The 26,602-nt window shown below is 44.6% G+C and overlaps 1 protein-coding gene across 2 annotated transcripts in view; it reads left to right on the top strand.

Moving 5' to 3' along the window:
• Nucleotides 1-22,825: 22,825 nt before the first annotated feature.
• The window catches only part of LOC138416629 (quinone oxidoreductase-like protein 2), a 31,252-nt gene continuing 27,475 nt past the window's right edge, over nucleotides 22,826-26,602 (top strand). Inside the window, exons 1-3 of one of the 2 annotated variants that reach the window (XM_069546148.1) lie at nucleotides 22,826-23,159; nucleotides 23,268-23,376; nucleotides 25,665-25,761. In XM_069546148.1, coding sequence (XP_069402249.1) covers nucleotides 23,140-23,159; nucleotides 23,268-23,376; nucleotides 25,665-25,761 — 226 coding nt within the window. In that variant the 5' untranslated portion in view covers nucleotides 22,826-23,139. Of the gene's footprint in view, nucleotides 23,187-23,267; nucleotides 23,377-25,664; nucleotides 25,762-26,602 lie in introns of both variants that reach the window. The other variant, XM_069546147.1, reaches the window with a different exon arrangement.

The raw sequence follows: 26,602 nt of genomic DNA, 5'->3' as shown, positions 1-26,602 counted from the left end.
CTGTGTTCTGCTTCCAGAGAAAAATTTCCCAAGATCGGCTTCATCTAAACAGACCCCATAGATCCCTGGGCCAAAGGGTCTCTGTCTCAGTGTCATAGAGCAAGGTACTCAGGAAAATAAGGTTAGGGTTTTAAATAACATATAACTATTCACGTTTACTCCCTAAACAACTCTGACTCCAAGACCAGCTGTCTTGAAAATGTCCATCCTTCAGAATGTCTGGGATGGGGAGAAGCCTAAGAAAGAGGATCAGTCTATTGTCATTAATGGGTAAAGGAAACAGCTACTCATATTCAGAGCCTATTGGTAATAATGAAACAGCACATTACTTTTGTTTGTTGTATACTCTTTGTTGTTAGTGTTAGATGCTCAATCGTGTTCAACTCTTTGTGACCCCCTGGAATTCTCCAGGCAAGAATACTAGAGTGTGTTGCCATGCCCTTCTCCAGGGGATCTTCCCGACCCAGGGATCAAGCCCTCATCTCCTGCATTGTGGGCATCTGAGCCAGCAGGGAAGCCTATACTCTCTTTGGATGTGAGCATTATTTTTCAGGTCAAATAAATGGTTGATTTCAACAAGAGCAGCCCTCTAAATATCCTCCAAAAAAACGTCATCAAGTGGTCATTCCACTTAGTGAAAAGAATATTTTCAGCATAAAGGTTGAACACAAAGAGAAGCCCTTGGTCCTTCGGCCTAAGAGGCTCTGAGGCCAATTTAGCTGCTGCTTTACAAGTCAAAAGCTGGCTTTTCAGCTGCCAGCCCTGGGCGTTCCACGTGAGCCTGGGGAGCTCTGCCTCTAGTGACCCGCTGAGTAATAAAGGTTTGTGGAGTTGCTTTGTTTCTTTCTTTTTGTTTTTAAATCAGAGCTAAGCTGACAGTCTACATGAAGATGGGGAGGGCCAGGGCACTTTAAAAGCCACCTCCGGCTCCACAGGGAATGAAGAAGCTGAGGCTCGTTCCTGTCAGCAGGTGTGAGTCAGACACACAGGGAGCAGCCAAATGGAGTAAGAAGGTGCCATTTTGTCATCAATGTTCCCACCACCACCGCACAGAAATGAATAGCTGGAGAAAATGATCCGGGATAAAAGAATGGTCTGGCTGGGAGTTAGACTGAATAGACGGTTCCCACTGGACACTGCTTCGTTATGCAGCTTTTCCTTTCAGGGAGGGATTCCGATTCTTGGTGGAACCAATTGTGACAAGGGAGTGCTGACAACCCTGGGAACCAGCAACGCGGGCCTTTAATTTGTTGCTTTGAAGCCCAGTCCTATCACTGAATTGTTAGTGGAGTTAGGCAAGTGAACTTGGCCTCCATGAGTCTGAGTTTTTAAAATCTGGATCTGTAGGCTTTATCTTTAGATTAATGTTTATGCATGGTGCCCAAGTTGAGGATACCATCATGTTAGTTTTTCACCATCCCTCAAACTTCCCCAAAGGTACTCTTTTTGCTTTATTTATTTATTTATCTGGGGGCTTCCCTGGTGCCTCCAATGGTAAAGAATTCGCCTGCAATGCAAGAGACCTGGGTTCGACCCCCGGGTTGGGAAGATTCCCGGGAGAAGGGAATGGTACCTACTCCAGTATTCTTGCTGAGGAAATCCCATGGACAGAGGAACCTGGCAGTTTACAGTCAATGGGGTTGCAGAGAATTGAACACGACTGAGTGACTAAGCACACGCACACACATTTATTTACTTGGGCTGCACTGCGTGGCTTGTGGGATCTTCCCTAACCAGGAATCAAACTCAGGCCCACAGTAATGAAAGCATGGTGTCCTAACCACTGGGTCACCATGGAATTCCCTCTTCTTGTTTGTTTCACACTAAGGGTTTGCCTTTCCATCTCTTCTCTTCTGGTCCCTGCCTGGAGGGATGGCCACTGGCTAGATGTTTAGCCCACACTAGAAAAGTATCAAAGGAGCCTAAATAGACTCAGAAAAGAATTGTCTCATAACCAATTTTCTAGTGAAAAAGATCAGAATTTAATCTCACTGCTTCATTCTATCTCATTTATCATTTCTGTATGCTTAACTGTTTCTATATGTTTCTGTAGCTTTAACGGTTTTGTAAGCTAGATGTAGTTCATTCAAAATTAATTTTGAAAGGAGGACCTGCAGTTCATCCCAGAGAGTGGGAGAATTTCTAGAAATCCTTTCAATTGTCACAAAGTCCAGAATTTTAAACAGAAAACCCCACCAAATATTATTTTACAATTCTGTGGTTCTCAACCAAAGTGCACACTGAACATATTTTGGGACCCCACTCCAGATCTACTGAAGCCAAATCTTGGGTCCTTTGGCAAGTGAAACTGGCAAACTTGCCACCATGCAATTCTGATTCCTGCACTTGGATGGGAACCACAGAAAAGGTTACTCAGATCAAATGGACCCCAGGTGACCCTGGTGGAACCTTTTCTTTCTCAAGAGATGTTTATTTCTTCCTTCCAGTTGCTCAGGCCAAGAGCGTTGGCATCATCCTTAACTTTTATTCTCACACCTCACATCCAATCCGTCAACAAATCTTGTGGGCTCCGTCTACTTTCAAAATGCTTCTAAGAAAAATAAATGTGTTCACATACCTAGGATTCATCACTTTTGCTGATACCCTAATACAGTCTTTTTTTCTATCAAGAAGCTATAGTGATTCTTTAAAATTAATGTTTAATCATTTCATTTCTTCGCTCCAAAACCTCCTGTGGCTCCCCTTTCAGTGACAGTAAAAGACGAAGTCCTGACCTTAGCATTCAGGGCCCTGCTGACCTAGACCCTGCCACCTGTCTGCCCTCTCCTCCTACGCTCTGATTCTCCAGCCACAGTGGCCTCTTTGCTCCTCTTAGCACATTCTCATCTTAGGTCCTGCGCATTGGCTCTTCTCTCTTTCAAAACATCTGTCCTCCACGGGCATCCACATGGCTAACTCCATCACCTCCAACAACCTTTGTTCACGTGGCCTTTTCCGTGACCTCCTTATGGTTACTCTGACTGATCTTGGGTAGTCTCAGCCTGCAGGAACTCGAAGCAGGGCTTGGGTTCCCAGCCAGAGATAGAGGCTAGGTCATGGCGGTGAGTGCACCAGAGCCTAGCCACTAGACCAGTGGTCAGTGACAAGGGCCCTGGTCCTTCAGTTTTGCAGAAAGGAATTCCTACAAAGATGGAAAGTAGTGAAGCAAGTGTTTATTAGGAGGAAAAAGAGTACAGTGTGGATAGACACACGGGTGGACTCTGGGACAGAATCACTGAGTTGCAACCTCGTGGCAGTTTGAATTACTTTTATGGGGCATTTCTTCCAGGTTTCCTTTGGCCAATCATCTTGATTTGCCTGATTCACAGTCTCTATTTGGTATATCTCAGGATCCTCCCATGTAGGCACACCCATCTCCTAGCCAAGATGAATTCTACCAAAAATGTCTATGGGTAGAGCATCCCTTGACATCACTCCCTGTTTGATCTCCAAGAAAACTTTCCGTGCTGTTGTGTGGCTGGGGAGGTCTCTTGACTTCCAGAATGAGAAATATGTGGTCTGGGCAGGGCCCAGTCTCCCCCCTTATTTGTCCTGCTATTCTCTTCTTGGAGTTTCAGTCCACAGGGACTGAATCTCCAATCGCTTTACTCTGGGAGAGGGGAGCACCTAGTTCACGACCACCCCAATTTCCTTTATCCCTCTCCCAGTTGCTCCCAGTTGCTCTTACTCTGATCTACTTTCCCTTTCTCCTCCAAAGCACTTATCACCTTTCTATAGATAACATATTTACTGTGTTTTGTTTATTCTTGATCTTCTGTTCTTGGAATATAAGCCCCATAATGCCAGAATCTGTATTTGTTTTGTTTCCTAATGTATCCCGAACTGTGGTGTTGGAGAAGACTCTTGAGAGTCCCTTGGACAGCAAGGAGATCCAACCAGTCCATCCTTAAGGAAATCAGTCCTGAATATTCATTGGAAGGACTGATGTTGAAGCTGAAACTCCAATACTTTTTGCCACCTGATGCGAAGAACTGACTCATTTGAAAAGACCCTGATGCTGGGAAAGATTGAATGTGGGAGGAGAAGGGGACGACAAAGGATGAGATGATTTGATGGTATCACTGACTCAATGGACATGAGCTTGAGTAAACTCTGGGAGTTGGTGATGGACAGGGAGGCCTGGCTTGCTGCAGTCCCCGGGGATGCAAAGAGTCGGACACAACTGAGCGACTGAACTGAACTGAATGTATCCCAAGCCACCAGAACACTACAGAGCACACAGTAAATGCTCAATAAATACTTATATCATTTAATGAATACAAATTCCCGAATCCTGAGAGAGCAAACTAAGTGCTGAATGCTGCCTCCACAAAGTTCGATTCTAACTGGGTTTGCTGCTATGGGGACAATCAGAGCCTGTCTGAGATTTTAAGACCTTTGTGGTTCTGTTGCTACAAATGCCATGAAGTAGGTTACCCCCGTTTTTCAAATCAAGAGCTGAGAGTTGTTGAACTTCTTCTATGCTGACAACCAACAGCTAAATCAAATCGTTGTTAGAAATTTTACTTTAGCTGCATGTTTGTGCGTTATGTTTTATTACGGAGGAAAAGGAGTGAAACAGAATATGGCTTTAGTCCTAGGACCTCCAGCTTCTACCTGATGGGTAGGGGTCAAAAACCAAACTGTAAGAGGGTCACTCTCTGAAACAAGTTAATAACAGAAATGCAATTCATTGCAGAGAACATTTTTTTTTAAGAGAAGGAGATTCCACTTCAATATCTATTTTTATTTTATTGAACATTATTTTAATCTCCCCTCAAAATGGTTCGCCCAGCAGGATAGAGAGATCAAGAGCATCATGGCGGCGATCTGAGTCGGTAGCACTCACCCTCGCTGGAAACAGACTCTGAAACCTTCCCCCTCCCAGGACAATGCTCTTAATTAGCCGCACCATATTTCTCAGAGAACAAAAGCTCTCCACCCCTCACAGGAAAAGCTTTTCCAGGAGATATCTCGTTGGGGAAGCGCCAGGCACACAACAGGGAGAGAACAGACAGGCTGTTCTGGGCTCAGCAAAGAGACACAAACTCTGGATTCCCGCGGGAGCTACAGAGGTTAGCCGGCACATTTTTTCTCCACGTGACGAGCATGTGCTTCACAAGCCCTGAGGTGACCAACTTCAGAGGCCCCCTTTTCTCCTCCCTCTCCCTTGGCTCCTACTTGAGAGGGTTAGGGACCTTGGCGGTGGGTGGCAAAATCAGTTGGAACCATCTCCAGAATCGAGCATCTGGGGAGCAGTAGGGAAGGAACTGGGAGTTTATTTCAGGTGACAGACATAGAGCAGGCCCCTATTTTTTCCTGCGACTAGAATAATATTTCTGGAACGGGGAGGCTTGAATCATATGTCTCTTCATATCACTGTGTGGGAAGTCTCAGTTACCAGCCTAACAATGGAAGAGATGCTGGTGCTTTTAGGACTTGGTGGGGGCCCAGCAAAGGAGTCTGGGAGCTTGAGGGGGGAGGAGGGGAGGAGGGGAGGAGGGGGAAGGTGGGGGAGGGGGAGATGGGGCAGGGGTGGGAGGGGAGAGTGCAAGCAGACAAGGCAATTAAGGGCAAAAGCACTGCCTCACCTGAGCCTGTTTGGGGAGCAAAGAGGAGAGGGTGAGTCTTCTTTCCAATAACAATTTTGCCCTTCTCCCCCTCCCCCGCTCACCCACATTAAATGTGTTTTTTGAAAAACACTGAGAAAAAAAAAAAATCTTGTTTAAGTGCCTCTTCCTGTATAAGTCCACTGTCAGGAAAGGAAAATCCAAAGGGCTCAAATAGTCTATTTTTGTGCCCAGAGGCTCCAGGCCCGGCACACAGACTCTTCCTTACCCTGAAGGAAAGGAAACTGGGGGTGAGGCCTCCCTGTCACAGAGGCCGGAACTGAGGAACTTGTGTTACTCGAAGGCCTGGTCCCCGTACAACCTCCATTTTAGGAAATAAAGATACAGTACAGGATGCTTTGGGGCTGGCCTGAGTGGTGTTGGTAAAAGAAAAGAAAACCTTCTCTGATTATTCTGTCGGTAAACAATCGTGGCGCTAGATTTTAACTGGAAAATTCAATCCGTTGCCTCAGTGTTGTGCTTCTCCTAGTCGTTCAGGATTATTGCTCTCGCCTGCCTCCTGGCTACCAGGCAGATAAGAATGAGAAGCCTGATTAAGGGTTTTGATACCAGGCCAAGCCGAAGTCCTAAGTTGTAACAAGCATAATAAACAGCATCCACCTAGGTAGCTAAGGCCTCTCTTCGTGCATTTTGCTTCAGTTGTCTACGCCATGCGCAAGTTTGCTGTTTCTCCTCTGTACAGCCTTTTACCCAGTTCAAGTGTGGTGCTTAGGACTTCCAACCAAGGAAATGGGGTGCAGACCACTCCCCCTTCCAGTCCAACATGGCCTTGCCTCCACTTTGCTGGAGACTGCCTTTCGTGAGGACCACAGGGTACACTGAGAAGGGCAGGCCAGCTTATGACAGCCACACCTCGCAGGCTATTCCTGTCTCCTCTGCTATCTCCCCTGTGAAGCTGACCTTAAAAAGAAACCTCTGGTTTTAAAGGGTTTCCTGGGGAGTTGGTAACTGGGGATGGAGGAAGGAAACTGGAGAGGTCCAGCTAAAGGCAGAGACTAATTCTTTATTGACTTATTAACAGTGACCCTGGCTCAGGCAGAGCCTCCTAAAATACAGATCTGATCATGGCACTACCCTTGCTCATAATCCTTCAATGACTCCCCAGTACCCTTAGAATAATGTCTCCATATCCCCCTGAAGGCTCCTCATCAGCCGGCCTTGGCTTGCCCTGCTCTCCCCCACCCCCACCCCCACCCCGCCAAGACACACACACATACACACTCACTGTGCAGCACACATCCCCTGCCCTCCCTGCCCAATTCTACCAGTTGAATTCTACTGAATTTCTTTACAGATCCTTAAATAGCTGCTTCTTCTCTTGCCCAGCTTTCAAGCATGCCTTTCCTTGCTGCTCCTAACTCATCCTTTAAATTCTTTCATTGACTATTTCTATTCCATGACTCGGAGGTAGGTTTCTCCCCTGTGAGGTCCCACAAGCCTTCTACTAAACCTAACACTTACACACTACTTTGTAATTACGTGTTCGTTTGTCTGTCTACCCCGCTGGATGGTAAACACCCGAGGGCAGGACTAAGGCGTCTGTCTTGCCCACCGTTTTCTTCCCAGTGTGCTGGCCAGTGCCTGGCACGCCACAGTGCCCCACAAGGGTTCGTTGAATAAATGGGCATTATGCCAACATGACAAAAGAAGTCCCTCTGGTCCTCCCCAGACTTGTATTTGCATGTTTATTTAAGTGTCTGCTGAGACACTAGGAAGAGCCCTGAATTAAAAAGACATGTTTTGGGACTTCCCTTGTGGCCCAGGGGCTAAGACTTTATTCTCCTAATGCAGGGAGCCTGCATTTGATCCTTGGGTCAGGGAACTAGATCCCACATGCTGCAACTAAGAGTTCAGAAGCCACGACTAAAAGATTCCACAAGCTACCGCTAAGACCCCAGGCCGCTAAATAAATAAATTAATTGATATTTTAAAAGAAAAGGCTTGTGTTGGACTGCCCTGGACCGCCTTTCTCCTTTTCCATGATGCCTTCCCAGAGACCCTGATGTGTAATTTTCCCAGTCAGCTCAGGGCCACTGGTGGAGTTCCTTGTTTGTGCGTATACTGGCACCTGTTTGTGTCATGTTTAGTCATTTATTCGATTTTTCCTTACTTTGAAACTTAATTTACAATTAATTATATTTTCCAAATGGTGTCATACGTATGCTTTAATCTTTCCCTACATTTTTCTTGAAAATAGGAAGATTGTCTTCTTTTAGCAATCCTTTTAGTATCTAATGTTGTTCACAATCTGTGTTCAATGAATAAAGGTAGGATAACAAAGTGAAACTTTTCTTTAGGAATTGAATTTATTACAGTGGCATTGTGGAAATGCCTGCTTGATATATTTGCCTGCTGATGTGGCAACTGGACTGTTTCTTAAAGGAAACTGCGGTTCCAGGATGGGCTTGGAAACTATAGCCCAGAACTATGAGGGCGCCACAGCCCTGGTCCATTGGCAGAAAGCCCACCGCCTGGGGAAAACGTTGTTCCAGGGTGCCCTCTAGTGATCTGAGGTACCACTAGGTCAGAAGCCAGGGCAGCAGGAAGCAGGATCCAGGGGAAAGCCTAATAAAACTACAGATGCCAGATTGCGATGCCAGTTGGGAGACCAGTCCTTCTCATCAGTACCTTTGGGGTTCTGATACATGGCCCACAGGTCACACTTTGTGGAATACAGACAAATATAGGTGATGCCCATCAGAGAAAATGTGCCAAACGCATAGTCTGAGAACACTCAGTCTCATTTTTCTGTTTGTCAGGCTGGACCACTGACTGCTGGCTGACTCTTCAGATGTGGATGTGAGTGAGAAAGAGGGAGAGACAGAGGTAGCCTAGATCTTTGGAATGAAATACAATCCAGGATACACAAGAAGAGTCAGCAGCATTTTTAGCTGGACCACTGAGCAAATGTTTTAGGTAGATCGTGTTATTAATACCGTCTCTTGAGGTCTGTTCTCCAGTCTAATGGAGGGGAGCCCCTCTCCTCTTTTGGTGCCCTTCCCAGCAATGGGTTCTTATTGCACACACACTCCATGGTGAACACTGTGTCAGACTGTTGACATATATCAGTATATTATCTCTGGAAGTCCCTGGAATGATCCCAAGTAAGGTATGCATTATGCCATACAAGCAGGGGGAAAGATTGCAGGGCAGCTAGTTCAAGCATAGGCACCAGCTAGAAACCACTTTCGGAGAAGGTGATGGCACCCCACTCCAGTACTCTTGCTTGGCAAGTCCCATGGACCGAAGAGCCGGGTAGCCTGCAGTCCATGGGGTCGCTAAGAGTTGGACACGACTGAGTGACTTCCCTTTCACTTTTCACTTTCATGCATTGGAGAAGGAAATGGCAACCCACTCCAGTGTTCTTGCCTGGAGAACCCCAAGGACGGGGGAGCCTGGTGGGCTGCCATCTATGGGGTCACACAGAGTCGGACACGACTGAAGTGACTTAGCAGCAGCAGCAGCAGCAGAAACCACTTTCCTGAATTCTGTACTTATGTTCTGTTAAGAAAACTCACTAGCAAGATAAATAGAGCAAAACCCGCATCCTTTCTCTATTGTAAAGGAGCTAATTCCTACTCTGAAACCAAGTAACATCCATCAGTGATAAAAAATTTTTTTCATCTCTGAATTCCTATCTGTACAGTCATCCCTTGATAACCTGGGGGAGTGGCAGGGGAAAGAATTTGTTCCCACACCCCCAGTGGATACCCAAATCTACAGATGCTTAAGAGCCTTGTATAAAATGGTATAGTACAGGGACTTCCCTGGTGGTCCAGTGGTTAAGACTCCACGCTTCCAATGCAGGGGGCATGGGTTTGATCCCTAGTTAGGGAATTAAGATCCCACAGGCCACGTGGCACAACCAAAGGGAGAAAAAAAAAGTATTAATATAGTACAGTCTGCCTCCATATCCACAGATGTGGCACCCATGGATGCAGAGGGCTGACTGTACTTTCCTTCCTTCCTCTTGATAATTTCAGTTGAAGGCTGCTTCTTTAATTAAGGGCTGTTAGCACATTAAAATGTTTGTTGAACCTTGCAAGGTGATAAATTACGCTGATTTGCAGTCTAGTATTTAGGTCTAATTATTTTATGTACTTTCCCCTGTACTAACAGCACCTAATGAATTCAGTTAAATGGTGAAAATCACATTTATTGAGTATCGATGTGTCCGGACACTGTGTCAGCTGTGGAAATGTAAAGGAGACTAGGTGAGGTTGAGTGCCTACCCCACGGGGTATGAGAGTCTAGAGAGGATATTATCTCTGATGCAATGTGATGAGTACCTTATCAGAAATATGATCCCAGGGTTAGGATAGCACAGGACAATTACTTGTCTCCATGGGTCAGAGAAATGCTATCACAGATATACTCTTAATATTCCAAACATTGACGAACATTAGGATTTTCATGGGGAGTGGGGAAAACCCTATCATTCATTTCCAAACTATCTTGGATCAAATCACTCTTCTCCCAAATAACAATGTTTTCTTTCATACTACCCCCCTCCTCCCTTACTATATCTTTAAAACAAAACATCAGATGCTGGCCTGATACCATCTGATTTCAGTCCTGCTCCTTAGCTTGTCTGGAAAGCTTTAAGCATAGGCTCACAGAGCCCTTAATGAGAAAGCTCATTAAAAAGCCGTCTGAAATGGGGAAACAAATTATATGCACAACACAGCCCACTCTTTTCCTCTTCATTTCCTTCTCCCCTTCCCAGACTGTGACATTATAAATGAGAAGGCGAAGTGAGTCATCAGATCGGAAAAAGGCACTGTTGCATGGATCTGTCTTTACCTTGCCGCTTTGATGACATTTATCTTGCTTCACTGCAGCACTGAAATGTTGCCCAAACAGCAGGAGGGCCCTGCGTGTGTAATGATGGCCTTGGTAAAGCCTTTGATTGTGTGTATTTGGGTGGAACTTGAGCTTGTAATTGGGGAATGCGCACATTGTCAGATTTCAGAGCCTCTCCCTAGAAAGCTTGTTTATTCCTGGGGAAAGGGGAAGTTTCTTTCCTTCTAGGTGTATCTGTGACCAAACCTTTGGAAGGTTTTCTCTGGAGTATAACTTCAGGATGGCAACAGTCATATTCAGGGCTGACCCAGCTACAAGGTGTCTTATTAAGTCACCCCGTACTCCTCTCAAGTGGGGAATTTCATGAGCTAGGATTGGCTTCCAGCCTCCTGGCTCAAAAGGAAGTGATGGTAGTGATTGTCCACTGGGAGGAAGACATGGGAGGTGGGTTTTATGTTTTTCTTCCTTCTTCTCATCTTGGAGTTTGCAAAAGGAACGCTACAAATACCAAAAAAATCCTTCCACACCTGGTAGCTGGGCAATGTTTGTGAGGAAAAGAAAATCCTTTGCCTTGCCCCTTGATGTATATAAATTGCTAGGGTTGAAACACTTACAATAAAACGCTTGCCAGCTGGTTCTTTTCTGTACTGAGGCAGAGAGCTCCTATCCTTTAAAATCAGAAGACTAAGGTTGAGGTCCTGCCTGTAAGCTTCCTGGCTGTTTGACTCTTGAGAACTTGCCAAATGCCTCTGAATCTCTAAGCTTACCATATGCCAGGCCCTGTGCCAGGCATCAGGAATGCAGAAATAGAGAAGTTGCTGGCTCCACCCTGCAGTCCGGTGTAATCTCTTGGGGAGACAGGTGCAAACACAGTTACAACACAATGTGGGATGTGCTTTATGGAAGCTACAGAGGAGTTCCCAGAGAAGCGAGAGGAGGGGGACTCTGTATGTTCTGGAAATGGGAGAAGAGTGAGAAGGTGAGCGGTGGTGAGACTGTGGTTAGGGAAGGGCTCCCAAATCAGGAGCTTGAGCAGGATTTTGAAAAAACAGAGATTTCTCTCTTAAAGAGAGCAAGAAAGATGGTAGAAAGAACCCTGGCTAATAACATTAAAGAAGTGGCAGAGGAAAGGAACCTTAAGAACAAAACTGGGCAGTGGGTTGAGAAGTAAGAGGAGAACCAGCAGAGACTGGCTTCAAATGGCTGCAAGAGGGAGGCCAACTGGGATAGGGACTGACTGACAACTATCCATTGGACCTGTGGCATTTAGGGGAAGAACAGAGTGGACAGCAAATGGGAAGAGAGCAACAGAGCCAATGAACAGATGCCTTTTATTATTATCATTATTATTGAGATATAATTGGTTTACAATATTATATTGATTTCCAGTGGACAGTATAGTGAGTCAGTATTTTTACAGATTGTACTCCATTAAAAGTTACTATAATTACTTGTATAATACATCTTTGTAGGTTATTTATATTATACATAATAGTTTGTAGCTCTTAATCCTTTTCCCCATGGTGCCCCTTCCTCCTTCCCTCCTGCCACTGGTAACTGCTAGCTTGTTTGTTGTATCTTAAATGTTTCTTATTATATTCACTGGTATGTTTTACTTTTCAGATTGCACATGTGATATCATACAGCATCTGTCATTCTCTATCGGACTTATTTCACTAAGCATAATAGTCTCTAGATCTAGCTATGTTACTGCAAATGGCAGAATTTCATTCTTTTTTTATGGCTGAGTAATATTCCACTGTGTTTACACCCAACATCTTTTTTATCCATTCATCTTTTGATGGATACTTGGATTGCCTCTATATGTTGGCTATTGTAAACAGTGCTGCTGTGAACACTGGGGTCCATGTATCTTTTCAAATTAGCATTTTAATTTTTTCCAGGTACATACTTAGAAGTGGAATTGCTGGATCATATAACAGTTCTATCTAATGAGCATATTTTTAACACTGAATGGACTTGTGTGTGTGTGTGTGTGTGTGTGGAGTTTTTTAGAATCACAAAGAGATGAGAGATGAACAAAGATTTTTGTTGGTTTTGTTTATGATTAAAGCATGTATATAGTTATATACCATAGGACAGGAGGCTGTGGAGAGGAAGAAGTTAATTTCAAGGGGAGAGATGGGATTAAATGGGCTTAATTCCTACCTTATGGAGTCCTTTAGGAAATGGTGAAGGACAGGGAAGCCTAGGGTGCGGCAGTCCATGGGGTCGCAAAGAGTCACACATGACTTAGTGACTGAAAAACAATGAGTCTTTCTGAGGATTAAATGAAATCTCCTGGGGAACCCTTTTTGTAATGAGATACACACATGTGAATATGATTATCCTGCTATTGAAATAAAACCTGAGTGCATCACAAGGCATTTGAGCTCACTTATCGCTGGGCTTCTGAGATAGGCAAATCTCCCTCTCCATAGCCTTTTTGTGTGAGCTGCTTTCCTATTTCCTCTTACCACCACTTTAGACCTAGAGCCCAAGAATGAATTGAGCCTTCCTTGACATTTCTTCCTGCCAAACAACACAACTCACCAGTTCCCCTGGATCACAACAGGAAGCTGGGGGTTGATAAGTGAGAAGCAATTAAGGGAGATGACAGGAGCCTCTGCTTTGTCAGGAGGTGGGACTCACATCCAGCTCTCTTAGAAACTTGCTTTGTAAGTTTATTAACTTTTTATCAGATAACTCTGGAGCCACATGGGCAGTGAAGTAGACTGTCTCTCATAGACACCAGTGGCCCCTTTTCCATCTCAGTTTCATGAACTGTTAAGTCTCATTAGGGCAGGGATTTTTTTGCCTGTTTTGCTCACTAGCGATTAGAACAGTCTGGCACAGGGGTGGTGTCTAATAAGTACTAACATTAATAAGTGAATGAATTTATCCATTCATCTTTCCATTGACTGTCGAAATGGACCAACCATTAAGCTCATCCTAGATAAACAAAGAATACTTGCTATCATTTTTAAAAAGTACATTCTGTGCCAGGCACTTTACATATATTAGATTACAATCATTTTACAAATGGGAAAACAAGACCCAGAAAGAGGTCACTTGGATGAGGATATATGGCTGGAAAGTGGTGAAGCTGGAATTCCTCCCTGAACCCATGCTCTTTCTATACCACCATCTGCTTCTCCTTTCTCATCTCTCACCATTCTCTGACTCAAATCATAACTTCAGTCCCAGCTGACCACCTATAATTCCTTGAATGTGCCACCTTCTCTCATACATTTCTTTGCCTGGGACATGTTTAATTCTGCTCTTTGTTTGGCTAATTCTTCCTCATCCTTCTTCTAGGAGGCTTTCTTGAAATGATGCTCTCCAGGTGGGGTAGGTTGACCTTCTCTGTGCTCTCACAGCCTCCTTTGCAGCCCAAGGTCACAGGACATTTCACAGGCCTTATAGAAATCTTTTTTTTTTTCCCATGCTGCATGGTTTTCAGGATCTTACTGCCCAGACCAAGGATCGAACTCATGCCTCCTGCAGTGGAAGCACAGATTGCTAACAGCTAGACCACCAGGGAAGTCTCTTAGAAGCCTATTTTTATGTGCCTTTCTCCAGTAGATGGTGAGAGGTTCAAGGATAGGCCTGCCTTCATAATAAGAGCTGCCATTCATTGAGGGCTGCCATGTGCTGGCTTTTCTGATTTAATTCTCACAGCTACCACCTGAGGAGGCCATTATTACACTTGTTTTATAGATGAAAACAAAGATGGAGGCTTAGAGAGGTTAAATAACTTTCCCAAGGTCACAATGGCTAAGTGACTAAGGCAGGAATCCAACATAGGTACATCTGGTTCCAAGGCCTAAATTCTTTTCTTTTTCTAATGTCATCATCAGAACCATCCACAGTGCTCACAGTTTAACTGTTGGGATAAACAGATAAATACCATCTGAACAATGAGATTAGCAAGCTAATCCAAGTTTATAAAGCTCTTGGGGGAAACATGTAGAAGGAAAGGAGTTGTCCTCTTTGGGGGACGTGGGGTTGGAAAGGCTTCATAAAGTTGCCAGACTGCTTGGGAACTTATAAACTGATTCCATAATGATGGCTTAAGATGGAAAATAGATTCCTGCATCAAATATTGGTGGTTAGTTTTGGGGCCCATGGCAGACATAGCCCAGGTCACCACTGCTTCCAAATGAGTCCCTCTGGGTGCCAGGAATTTAGTCCAAATGCCTGCTGGTACCTGCTTAAGTGATGACTGGTAACCAGGCAACCCAGGCAGCACATTGTTTCATTAAAATCTTTTCGTGTGTATGTGTGTGTGAAAACTACTTTACATAATCACATTTTTCACCTTACTATACTTTAAATAAAATCAATACATTTTCAAGCTCTTGGCTATAAGGAATAGGGTAGTACTTCTAATTATGTGTTACCTTTTCCTGCTCTTGTGTCTTAACTGCAGGCATCCCTGGAGGCTGGTTTCTTTCTATTCTCCTCTTCAGGGACTTCATCTATTTTCTAGGCTTGAACTACTGTAAAATTCCTATAAAATTAAACTTAAAACTACAAGTAAAAAGCATGGCTCTGTAATGTGTGGCACAATACCCTCTTTGTCTGCCACGCAAACAGTGGGTGGCCAGCCTCTGACATCAGGCAATTAGGAGGCTTCTAAACTGCTCCTTTCCTAGCTGTGGCCTTGGGCAAGTTTCTTACTCTGCATTCCCAAATTTAAAAAAGTGGAAATAATAGTAATAGGACTATTGTGAGGACTAAGAAAATAATGCAAAAGCACTTAGTGACTGGTTTGTTCTAAGTTACCAGTAAGTGCTAGTTGTAGCAATCATTATTATCACTTGGATCACTGGCAGGATAAAGCAATTTGGATGACAGTGATTTGAAACTTATGAAGTATTATGAAAATGTGAAATATTATTATGTGTATTGTATTGTGTGAAATCCAAAGAGCTTGATAGAAAGGGCATTGAATAAGAAATCAGGAAAACCAGGTCCTAACAGATCCTAATGCTACTTTAGCCAGTAACATGCAGTATGACCTTGGGCCAGTCCCTCTCTGAGCCTTTGCTTTCTCACTTGTAGATGAAGCAGTTTTTAAAATCATCTTTTTAAGAAACTTATTTATTTTTAGCTGTGCTGAGTCTTCCTCGCTGTGACTGGACATTCTCTAATTGTGGTGAGCAGGGGCTACTCTTCCTTGTCTTGTTCGGGCTTCTCGCTGCAGAGACTTCTCTTGTGGAGCATGGGCTCTGCGGTGCTCAGGTTTCAGTAGTGGTGGCTCTCTGGCTCCAGAGCGCAGACTCAGTAGATGTGGCACACGGAATTAGTTGCTCTGGGGCATGTGGGATCTTCCTCAACCATAGATCCAACCCGTGGGCCATGCATTGCAAGGTGGATTCTCAACCACTAGACCACCAGGGAAGCCCCATTGCTTAGATCATTTTGATGAGCCACCCCACCTGTGAAATTCTATTATTCCATGAATTTTGGTCCCATGAAGCAGATAAATTATGTCACAAATCTTATAGCATTCTTGGAATAGACTAGAAGGTTAACATATATCAATAACCAAAGTCCATCTCTGAGGCTGATAAAAGTTAACCCTGACTCCAACATTCAGAAAGAGCAATCTGGGGGAATCCAATGAAAAGGCAAACTACAGCAAAGCTCAATGCTCGTGGGAGACATCTTTTTGGTAGAGGATAATAATATATCTATAATGGCAATACTGCACTGGTCAGAAAAAAAGCATCAGATTATGTGTATCAGGCAGATGCATCCTTAAACAGGAAAGTATGTGCAAGACCCTTTAACATTTTTGGATGTGGCTTTGAACAATAAAGTGCTGGTAGCTCTCTTACCAGAGAAGGCACTGGCCCCCCACTCCAGTACTCTTGCCTGGAAAATCCCATGGACGGAGGAGCCTGGTAGGCTGCAGTCCACGGGATTGCTGAGGGTCGGACACGACTGAGCGACTTCACTTTCACTTTTCACTTTCATGCATTGGAGAAGGAAATGGCAACCCACTCCAGTATTCTTGCCTAGAGAATCCTGGGGATGGAGGAGCCTGGTGGGCTGCCATCTTTGGGGTCGCACAGAGTCGGACACGACTGAAGCGACTTAGCAGCAGCAGCAGCAGCAGCAGCTGCAGCAGCAGGAGCTCTCTTACACAGCTTGTGGGGCATCAGTCTTTTTACCTTCCTAATGTACCAAGTATCTACTTTGTGTTAGATGTGGCGGTACACTGGGTTACTGAGACACACAGACTATTCTCAAGATGCTGTCAAACTATTGGATAAAGCATTTTAACCCTGTGAGCTACTTTTACATGTTCAGTGTAGTCCTGTGTGGTGTTAATGTTGTTTATATATTGCTTTTCTACTATTCTGTGAAAGCATAGCTGTTTGTGTAATCATCTCTCTACCCTCTGCCTTCCAGCAGCTTCTGGGTGTTAAATATTATCTCTTCAAGTGAGTTGTACCAGAAGGAAGAGTCATCTGTTATTCTTTTACTTCCTAATGAGCCCTCAAACTGGTTTATAGGGCAATTATAGATTCGTTCTCTTTCTTCTCAGAGGACTGATTAGTCCAGATTTAGCTGCTTGTTCTCCCCCAGGACTCAAACTGTATTCTCCCTCCCCTCTTTCCTACCTTGCTGGTGGCGGTTTAGTGGCTAAGTCATGTCCGACTCTTGTGACCCCATCAACTAGCCTACCAGGTTCCTTTGTCCATGGGATTTCCCAAGCAAGAATCCTGGAGTGACTTGCCATTTCCTTCTCCACTTTCATAACTTACCCCCACAGAAAACAAAATAACCAAAAATGATAACAAAAACTAGATAGTACTGTGTGGTGGCAGCCCATTGATGGGTAAACGAAATACTTTTGCCACTGTAGCAACTACTATTAAATGTCTTATCACTTACCTTTGAAGTTCTTTGGAAAAATGAAAGTTATTTTGCATATAAGTGCTTAAAATCCCCTCAATTACCTAAGATACTTTCATTTCCTTCCAAGATTCTTCTGAAAGGGATGTCTGCTATTTTTTTCAGATACTGTTATGAATGTAGAATGAAGTATTGATAGATTTCTTCAAACTCACTGATTTTCATTTTCCCTGAGGATGACAAGGATATTATGAAAATGACAATAGAAAAATTTCCATAAGAATACTTAATAAAAAATTAAAAAACCTGATGCTTAAAGACACTTCCAATTATCTGAAAAGTTGATACTATGTAACAGTGACAGACTTTATTTTGGAGGGCTCTAAAATTACTGCAGATGGTGACTGCGGCCATGAAATTAAAAGATGCTTGCTCCTTGAAAGAAAAGTTATGAGCAACCTAGACAGCTTATTAGAAAGCAGAGACATTACTTTGCCAACAAAGGTCTGTATATTCAAAGCTATGGTTTTTCCAGTAGTCTTGTATGGATGTGAGAGTTGGACTATAAAGAAAGCTGAGCGCTGAAGAATTGATGCTTTTGAACTGTGGTGTTGGAGAAGAGTCTTGAGAGTCCCTTGGATTGCAAGGAGAACCAACCTGTCAATCCTAAAGGAAATCAGTCCTGAATATTTATTGGAAGGACTGATGTTGAAGCTGAAACTCTAATACTTTGGCCACTTGATTCGAAGAACTCTCATTTCAAAAGACCCTGATGCTGGGAAAGGTTGAAGGTGGGAGGGGAAGGGGATGACAGAGGATGGGATGGTTGAATGGCATCACTGACTTGACGGACATGAGTTTGAGCAAGCTCTGGTAGTTGTTAATGGACAGGGAAGCCTGGTGTGCTGCAGTCTGTGGGGTTGCAAAGAGTCAGATACAACTGAGCAACTGAACTAAACTGGAGTACTAACTCAACAGTTCAGTGATAAGCGTGTATTAGGTGCCTAAAAGTTGCATTGTGCAAAGTACAAACATAAAGGAGAGTAAGAAATAGGTGTTCTTTCAAGGAGCTCAATTAAACACTGCTTGCTTTATGTAAATCAACTATAATTCAATAAAAAATTGCTTACTTTCTATCTTGTATAAATACTTACAGGAACTTCCTTGGTGGCTCAGATGGTAAAGAATCTGCCTCCGAGGCAGGAGACCTGGTTCGATCCCTGGGTCAGGAAAGTCCCCTGGAGAAGGAAATGGCAACCCACTGCAGTATTCTTGCCTGGGAAATCCATGGACAGAAGAGCCTGGCAGGCTACAGCCCATGGGGTTGCAAAGAGTCAGACACAACTAAGTGACTTTTACTTCACTTTATAAATAGTTAATATTTTCCAAAATATTTTCCACATGTAACAACTCATTTCATCCCCAAATCAATCCTTATTTTACATTTCATAAACTTGAGATTTCTTGTTGCTCACTGTTATTTGGTAACCAGAGTGTTGACTGCTTAAAAAATAGTTTTGTTTCTGGTTTTGCTGGATCTTTGTTGCTGCTTGAGCTTTCCTCTAGTTGCGGAGATGGGGGGGCTACTCTTCGTAGTGGTGCTCATTGTGGTAACATCTCTTGTTGCAGAGCACCAGCTCCAGGGTGTGTGGGCTTCAGTAGTTGCAGGCTCGTCAGCTCTAGAGCACAGGCTCAGTAGTTGTGGCACACAGGCTTAGCTGCTCTGCGGGCATGTGGGATCTTCCTGACCCAGGGATAGAGCCTGTGTCTCCTGCAGTGGCAGGTGGATTCTTTACCACTGAGCCACCAGGGAAGTCCCAGAATGTTATTTTGATGATGATAATGTTGGTATTTCTCTACTCCTTGTGGTTTGATTTATGTACACAATGACTAAGAGTTTACAAAGTATTTCGTGGAAGATAATGTTTTCCACTTTCTCACCCTCCAGCCCTTGTTCCTCTTCTGCTTAGTTTGTCCCTGAGGGAGGTGGGGCTAAAATGACTACCAAATTCACCACCAACCCCGCCTCGCCCCTTGCCAGTGCTCTTAAGAGAACAGTGACCTTCACTTTTCTTAAATTCTTTTCCTACCAAAGCCTTTCTTTAGGCCATAATTTTATGTTTATTGCTACTTCATTTTTGCTTTCTATTTTTCCTTTATTCCATTCCTGGTCATTCCATAATTCTGTGCTACCTTGGACTATTGTTTCCATCAAATAGAAAGAGAATTTAGCAATTTAGGGATTATTTTGCCTGATGCTTTCACTTTTAGGGGGAGGAACTGGACTCCACAGCCTTGAGAATTGCCAAAACCACACAAATAGGTGGTAGACTTGGGCTTGAACCTCAGAGGCTATATGCTGTTTGATCAGATGTCCTTTTGGGGGGGTTTATTTTTGTTTTTTTGGCTTCTAGGCTTGCAGGATATTAATTCCCCTACCAGGGATCAATCTAGACCCTCTGCAGTAGAAGCACAGAGTCCTAACCATTTGAACTGCCAGGGAATTCACCAGACTAGCAAAGTAATGCTCAAAATCCTCTAAGCCAGGCTTCAACAGTATGTGAACCGTGAATTTCCAGATGTTCAAGCTGGATTTAGAAAAGGCAGATGAACCAGAGATCAAATTGCCAATATCTGCTGGATCATTGAAAAAACAAGAGAGTTCCAGAAAAACATCTACTTCTGCTTTATTCACTATGCCAAAGCCTTTGACTGTGTGGATTACAAAGAGCTGTAGAAAATTCTTAAAGAGATGAGAATACCAGATTACCTGGCCTCCTGAGAAATCTGTGTGCAAGTCAAGAAGCAACAGTTAGAACTGGACATGGAACAACAGACTGGTTCCAAGCTGGGAAAGGAGTACATCAAAGCTATATATTGTCACCCTGCTTATTTAACTTATATGCAGAGTACATCATGCAAAATGCTGGGTTGGATGAAGCACAAGCTGGAATCAAGATTGCTGGGAGAAATATCAATCACCTCAGATATGCAGATGACACCTACCTTATGGCAGAAAGCAAAGAAGAACTAGAGAGCCTCTTGATGAAAGTGAAAGGGGAGAGTGAAAAAGTTGGCTTAAAATTCAACATTCAGAAAACTAAGATCGTGGCATCCGGTCCTATAATTTCATGGCAAATAGATGGGGAAACAATGGAAACAGTGAGAGACTTTATTTTTTTGGGCTCCAAAATCACTGCAGATGGTGACTGCAGCCATGAAATGAAAAGAAAAGCTATGACCTGGTGGCTCAGACTGTAAAAGCATCTGCCTACAACATGGGAGACCCGGGTTCGATCCCTGGGTTTGGAAGATCCTCTGGAGAAGGAAATGGCAGCCCACTCCAGTATTCTTGCCTGGAAAATCCCATGGACAGAGGAGCCTGGCAGGCTGCAGTCCAAGGGGTCACAGAGAGTCGGACACGACTAAGCAACTTCACTTCACTTCAACCTAGACAGCTTATTAAAAAGCAGAGACATTACTTTGCCAACAAAGGTCTGTCTGGTTAAAGCTATGGTTTTTCCAGTAGTCATGTATGGATGTGAGAGTTGGACTATAAAGAAAGCTGAGTGCAGAAGAATTGATGCTTTTGAACTGTGGTGTTGGAGAAGACTTTTGAGAGTCCCTTGGAGTGCAAGGAGATTAAACCTGTCAATCCTAAAGGAAATCAGTCCTGAATATTCATTGGAAGCTGAAGCTCCAATACTTTGGCCACCTGATGCAAAGAACTGACTCATTTGAAAAGACCCTGATGCTGGGAAAAATTGAAGGCAGGAGGGGAATGAGACGACAAAGGATGATATGGTTGGAGGCATCACTGACTCGATGGACGTGAGTTTGAGCGAGCTCTGGGAGTTGGAGATGGACAGGGAAGCCTGGCATGCTGCAGTACATGCGGCTGCAAAGAGTCGAAAATTACTGAGCAACTGAATTGAACTGAACTGAGGGTAAATACATAATTCCTTAACATAGCTTAAGACAAACTTAAGCGACTGAACTGAAGACAAACATTTCCATAAGAAAAACGCATTGGTTAGCTCAAGGTTTGAGAAAATTTAAGTTCAGTTGGAACCAGGTGTCATCATGGCAACACAGAATTTTAAGAGAAACCTCTTTTTAAATTTGTGTAGAGAAGGGGAAAACATCTAACACTTGTTGGTTACCTCCTGCCCCTTAAGAGAGAAAGAAAAGATGTCTGACACTTGCAGCCTATTTCCTCCGTTTGGAGACCCCTGGCTTTCCTGCCTGTTACCCTCTCAAATCCTAGTAAGATGTTGGAGGCAGCCATAAAGCCTTTACACATTTAGGTGAGGTCCACCCTCACCCCCTAGTTGTTTATTTATACCTTGTTTTGTTGAAGTATAGTGGATTTACAAAGTTATATCAGTTACACGTGTACAATATAATCAGTATTTCTTAGTTATTATAAGAAGTTAAGGGAAAAAAAAAGTTAAGGGAAGAGTTTATATCAAAAGATGTGAGGTCAACAGGGTCAAATGTCCTTTTGAAGCAGTCAAGAAATAGTCTATTAACAGAAAACACTTTTGTCTTGGAAAAGAGTACTTTGATAAAAATCAGTAATTACCCCAAAAGTTATAAAATTGGTGGTATTCCCTGTGCCGTGCATTACATCTTTGTTTCTCATTTATTTTATACCTAGTAGTTTGTGCCTCATATTCTGCTTCCCCTATCTTGCCCCTCCCCCTCACTTCCACTATTAACCACTAGTTTGTTCTTTATACAAGAACCCCAAGTTTGGGTTAAAAGTCTCCCGAATTGGCTACAAAAAATGACAACAAAGGTTCAGTTCAGTTCAGTTGCTCAGTTGTGTCCGACTCTTTGTGACCCCATGAATTGCAGCACTCCAGGCCTCCCTATGTCCATCACCAATTCCCGGGGTTCACTCAGACTCACGTCCATCGAGTCCATGATGCCATCCAACCATCTCATCCTCTGTTGTCCCCTTCTCCTACTGCCCCCAATCCCTCCCAGCATCAGAGTCTTCTCCAATGAGTCAACTCTTCACATGAGGTGGCCAAAGTACTGGAGTTTCAGCTTTGGCATCATTCCTTCCAAAGAAATCCCAGGGCTGATCTCCTTCAGAATGGACTGGTTGGATCTCCTTGCAGTCCAAGGGACTCTCAAGAGTCTTCTCCAACACCACATTTCAAAAGCATCAAGTCTTCGGCGCTCAGCCTTCTTCACTGTCCAACTCTCAACATCCATACATGACCACTGGAAAAACCATAGCCTTGACTAGAGGGACCTTTGTTGACAAAGTATTGTCTCTGCTTTTGAATATGCTATCTAGGTTAGTCATAACTTTTCTTCCAAGGAGTAAGCGTCTTTTAATTTCATGGCTGCAGTCACCATCTGCAGTGATTTTGGATCCCCCCCAAAATAAAGTCTGACACTGTTTCCACAGTTTCCCCATCTATTTGCCATGAAGTGATGGGACCAGATGCCATGATCTTCGTTTTCTGAATGTTGAGCTTTAAGCCAGCTTTTTCACTCTCTTCTTTCACTTTCAAGAGTTAATCTCCGGGAATCTAGTTCTATCTGCTCTTTTTTTCCCTCCACCCTCCCTACACGCCCCGCCGCGGGCTCCACCTCCGGGGGAGTCCCCGGGGGATCAGGGGGCTCCGGCTCCCGGTAGAAGCTGGCGGGTGGCGCGGTCCAGGCTGTTGCCGCCTGCCTGGGTCAGTTCGTGTCGCACGCCCCCGGGCCTGTCACCCGGCGCCCTTGCTCTCTTCCGGTCACCGGGGCGGGGCAGGCGGCGGCCGGCTCTTACTGCCGGGCTCGGACCTCTCCCCTCTGGAGACACTTGCTCTGGGCCATGGCGGCGGCGTGGGGACGGTGCGTGTCTCGGGCATGGCTCTGCAGGTGCGACCTGTCTCATCCCCAAACCCCTAAGGGCGGCCCCAGTTTCGGCCCCAGTAACCCGACCCTTGTTCCGCTTTGCAGAACGGCCTGGCAGGGCTGCGGCCGAAACTACCGCGCCGCGCTGTGCACCGAGTTGAAGCGGCCCCTGGTCATTGAGGAGGTGTCCCCTCGCCCTGTCCAGCCGCACGAGGTAGGTGACTGGCCGGGCCCCTGGACGCCCCCTTCCCCGCGGCCACCACCCACCACCCACCACCCGCTGGCTCCCTTTCCGGACTGAGTTCCCGAGTGCTCAGCTAGGGGGCGCCCGTGAGACTGGAGCACAACTTTCTGCTAGGCTTCTAAATGGGCCCTTTCCAGGGTCACAAAAAGCCCAAAGTGCAAAGGGAAGATTGTTCCCCAAAACAGAAATGTAGAAGGCCCCAGAGCTGTTGCCTCAGAAACAGAGAATTCTGATTTGCACGCAACTTTGCATAACCGCCTGCAAGTTATTGATTTAACACAGATAAATGGACCCCATCCTTTGCTTCCCCTCCTTCAGTTGCAGCATCTAAATATCTGCCCTCCCTCCTCCCCTCAGCCAGCCCTGTATTTCCATGATAATGTGCCTTGTGCCCTGCTCTGGTGTACTGCAGTGATGTGGGGTGGGTGGGATTATGTTAGGGTTGTGGGCATCTACCCACATTTAGGGAGGTGGAAAATGGTAGTCACTTTGGCTTTGCCTCTCGATCACCCTGGTGACACTCATCTGGTGTGGAGAATGAGACTGACAAGGCGAAACAGTCAGTGAGTCTCAGGGTTGGAGACCACTGGGAGGGGAAGAAATGTGGCTGCAGTCCCAAAGTATCACTAATGCGAACTCTGGGACTAATTGGATAATTTGGGTGACTGTAGGCTAGCAGCTAGCCTGCTTCTTGGGATTCACATGCTGAAAGACATCCATGTTGAGTTAAGGTGGAGCGGCTTCAGGAATTTATGTGTGCTATGGAGAAGGCAATGGCACCCCACTCCAGTACTCTTGCCTGGAAAATCCCATGGATGGAGGAGCCTGGTGGGCTGCAGTCCACGGGGTCGCTAGGAGTCGGACATGACTGAGCGACTTCACATTCACTTTTCACTTTCATGCATTGGAGAAGGAAATGGCAACCCACTCCAGTGTTCTTGCCTGGAGAGTCCCAGGGATGGGGGAGCCTGGCGGGCCGCCGTCTATGGGGTCACACAGAGTTGAACACGACTGAAGCGACTTAGCAGCAGCAGCATGCATGTCAGCACACAATGTTTGAGACAGTCATTGAGACAGCACACAAACAGCTTGAGAGCTGGGCTTCTTCGTTCTGTTATTTGCCCAGACTATTGTGTCAGGAATTAGCTCATGAGAGCTGGGACTATGTGAGTTTATCCATCATTAAATCTCCATAGTCTGGAACGGTGCCTGGCATGTGGCTGATGCTTAAAATATTGTTGAATGAATGCATTTTGTTCATAAAATATCTTCTTATCAATATGGTCACCTCTATATGAAAGGGGAAATGTAAACAGATAAATGAATGTCACCGATTCTGTCTCAGCCTTCATTTCCTCCCATGATTCCAAGCCCTTTTGAGTTGGGTTGGTATGTGACAGTAGTTCTTTAACTTCAGGCTGCATCAGATTTATCTTGTCAAAGCAGGTTGCTGGTCTCTAAAGTTTCTGAGTCAGTAGGTCAGGGGTTGAGAATCTGAACATCTAGTAAGTTGCCAGGTGACGCTGAACCTGGTAGTCTGGGGAGCACGCTATGAGAACCACTGCTTAACAAGGGCTACAGAAACTGCTGCAGGGCTCCCTCTGCTCTATCTCTGTCATGAAAACACATAAGCTGGGGAGTCTAGTTCTCGCTTCTAGAATTCCTGATTCCCCAAACAGCTGATCATGTTACCCTCTGCTTAAAATCTTTTAATGGCTTCCATTGTTCCATCTATCCTTGGGTTGGGAAGATCCCGTGGAGAAGGAAATGGCAGCCCACTCCAGTATTCTTGCCTGGAAAGTCCCAGGGACAGAGGAGCCTGGTGGGCTGCAGTCTGTGGGGCCGCAGAGTTGGACATGACTGAGCAACTAAGCATACACTGGGCCTTTGCACAGGCCATTGCTTTTGTCTGTGCCAGGCTCCCCTCCTCCCTTTTGAATAGTTAACTCCTCACAGTTCTTACTTCCCTCAAAGGTCAAATCTCCCCATTATGTGCTTTCATAGCACCGTATATTTCTATCTGACATTTTGTGTAGGAGTTGTAGTTTAGCCCATAAACTCTCCTAATTATCCGGTTAATGTCTGCCTTCTGTACTATACTCTTAGCTCCTTGTCCATTTTGTCCTGTGATTGTGTGCCAGTACTTAGTTCAGTGCCTGGCATATAGTGGACATTCAGTAAATATTACCGTATAACTGAGTGAACTTTGTCTCCAAAGATGTGCACTGATCTGCCTTGTTGCTCTATTTCCTTTGCAGGTCAGAGTTAATGTTCATTTCTGTGGGATTAACTTCGCTGATATTCTGGCCTGTCGTGGTCAGTATCAGGAGAGGCGTCAACTTCCCTTCACACCCGGTGAGTATGAAAGGGCCCAGTGATTGCTTCAAAAAGAGAAGATATAGAGACTTTTAAAAGAGCTGCTTGATGGACGTGTACACACTGCTATATTTAAAATGGATAACCAACAAGGACCTACTTTATAGCATGTGGAGCTCTGCTCAATGTTATGTGGCAGCCTGGATGGCAGTGGGGTTTGGGGGAGAATGGGTACATCTGTGGGTATATCTAAGTTGCTCTGCTGTTCACCTGAAACTATCACAACATTGTTAATCAGCTATACCACAAAACAAAAAGTTCAAAAAAATCATAATTGGTAAAAAAAAAAAAAAAAAAGACCCATGTGCTTCATGAGTAGTACCATGGTGGTGTTTGCCTGCTGTCAGTGGTGATTCAGATATGTCAGCTGCGGTACTTCCCTGGTGGTCCAGGGGTTAAGACTCCATGCTTCCAATGCAGGTTTGATCCCTGGTTGGGAAACTAAGATCCCACATGCTATGTGGTGTGGCCTTTCCGCCCCCAAAATAGACAGCTCAGCCTTACTGCTAATTAGAATCACTAGAGCTGTGAAGGAAGGTTCTATGACTGTTTTGTTCAACATTATCCTGCCTGCCCACCCTGGCCCCGTTAGTACTCTTGTATCTGGCTCATACTAAATGCCCAATAAATACTTGATTGAGTGATTGAAATACAGTTGACAAGCAATGTTATGTTAGTTTCAGGTGTACTAGGCAGTGATGTGACATTTGCATACATTATGAAATGACACCACAGTAAGTCTAGTAACCCTGTGTCCCATACAGAGTTATCACAATATTACTATTTTCCTTCGGCTCTATATTACATCTCTGTGGTTTTA

Source organism: Ovis canadensis, chromosome 12, assembly GCF_042477335.2.
Source record: "Ovis canadensis isolate MfBH-ARS-UI-01 breed Bighorn chromosome 12, ARS-UI_OviCan_v2, whole genome shotgun sequence".
In the NCBI taxonomy this organism is placed as follows: Eukaryota; Metazoa; Chordata; class Mammalia; order Artiodactyla; family Bovidae; genus Ovis; species Ovis canadensis.
The sequence above is the reverse complement of the archived record's forward strand: the minus strand, read 5'-3'. Positions and strand labels throughout refer to the sequence as shown.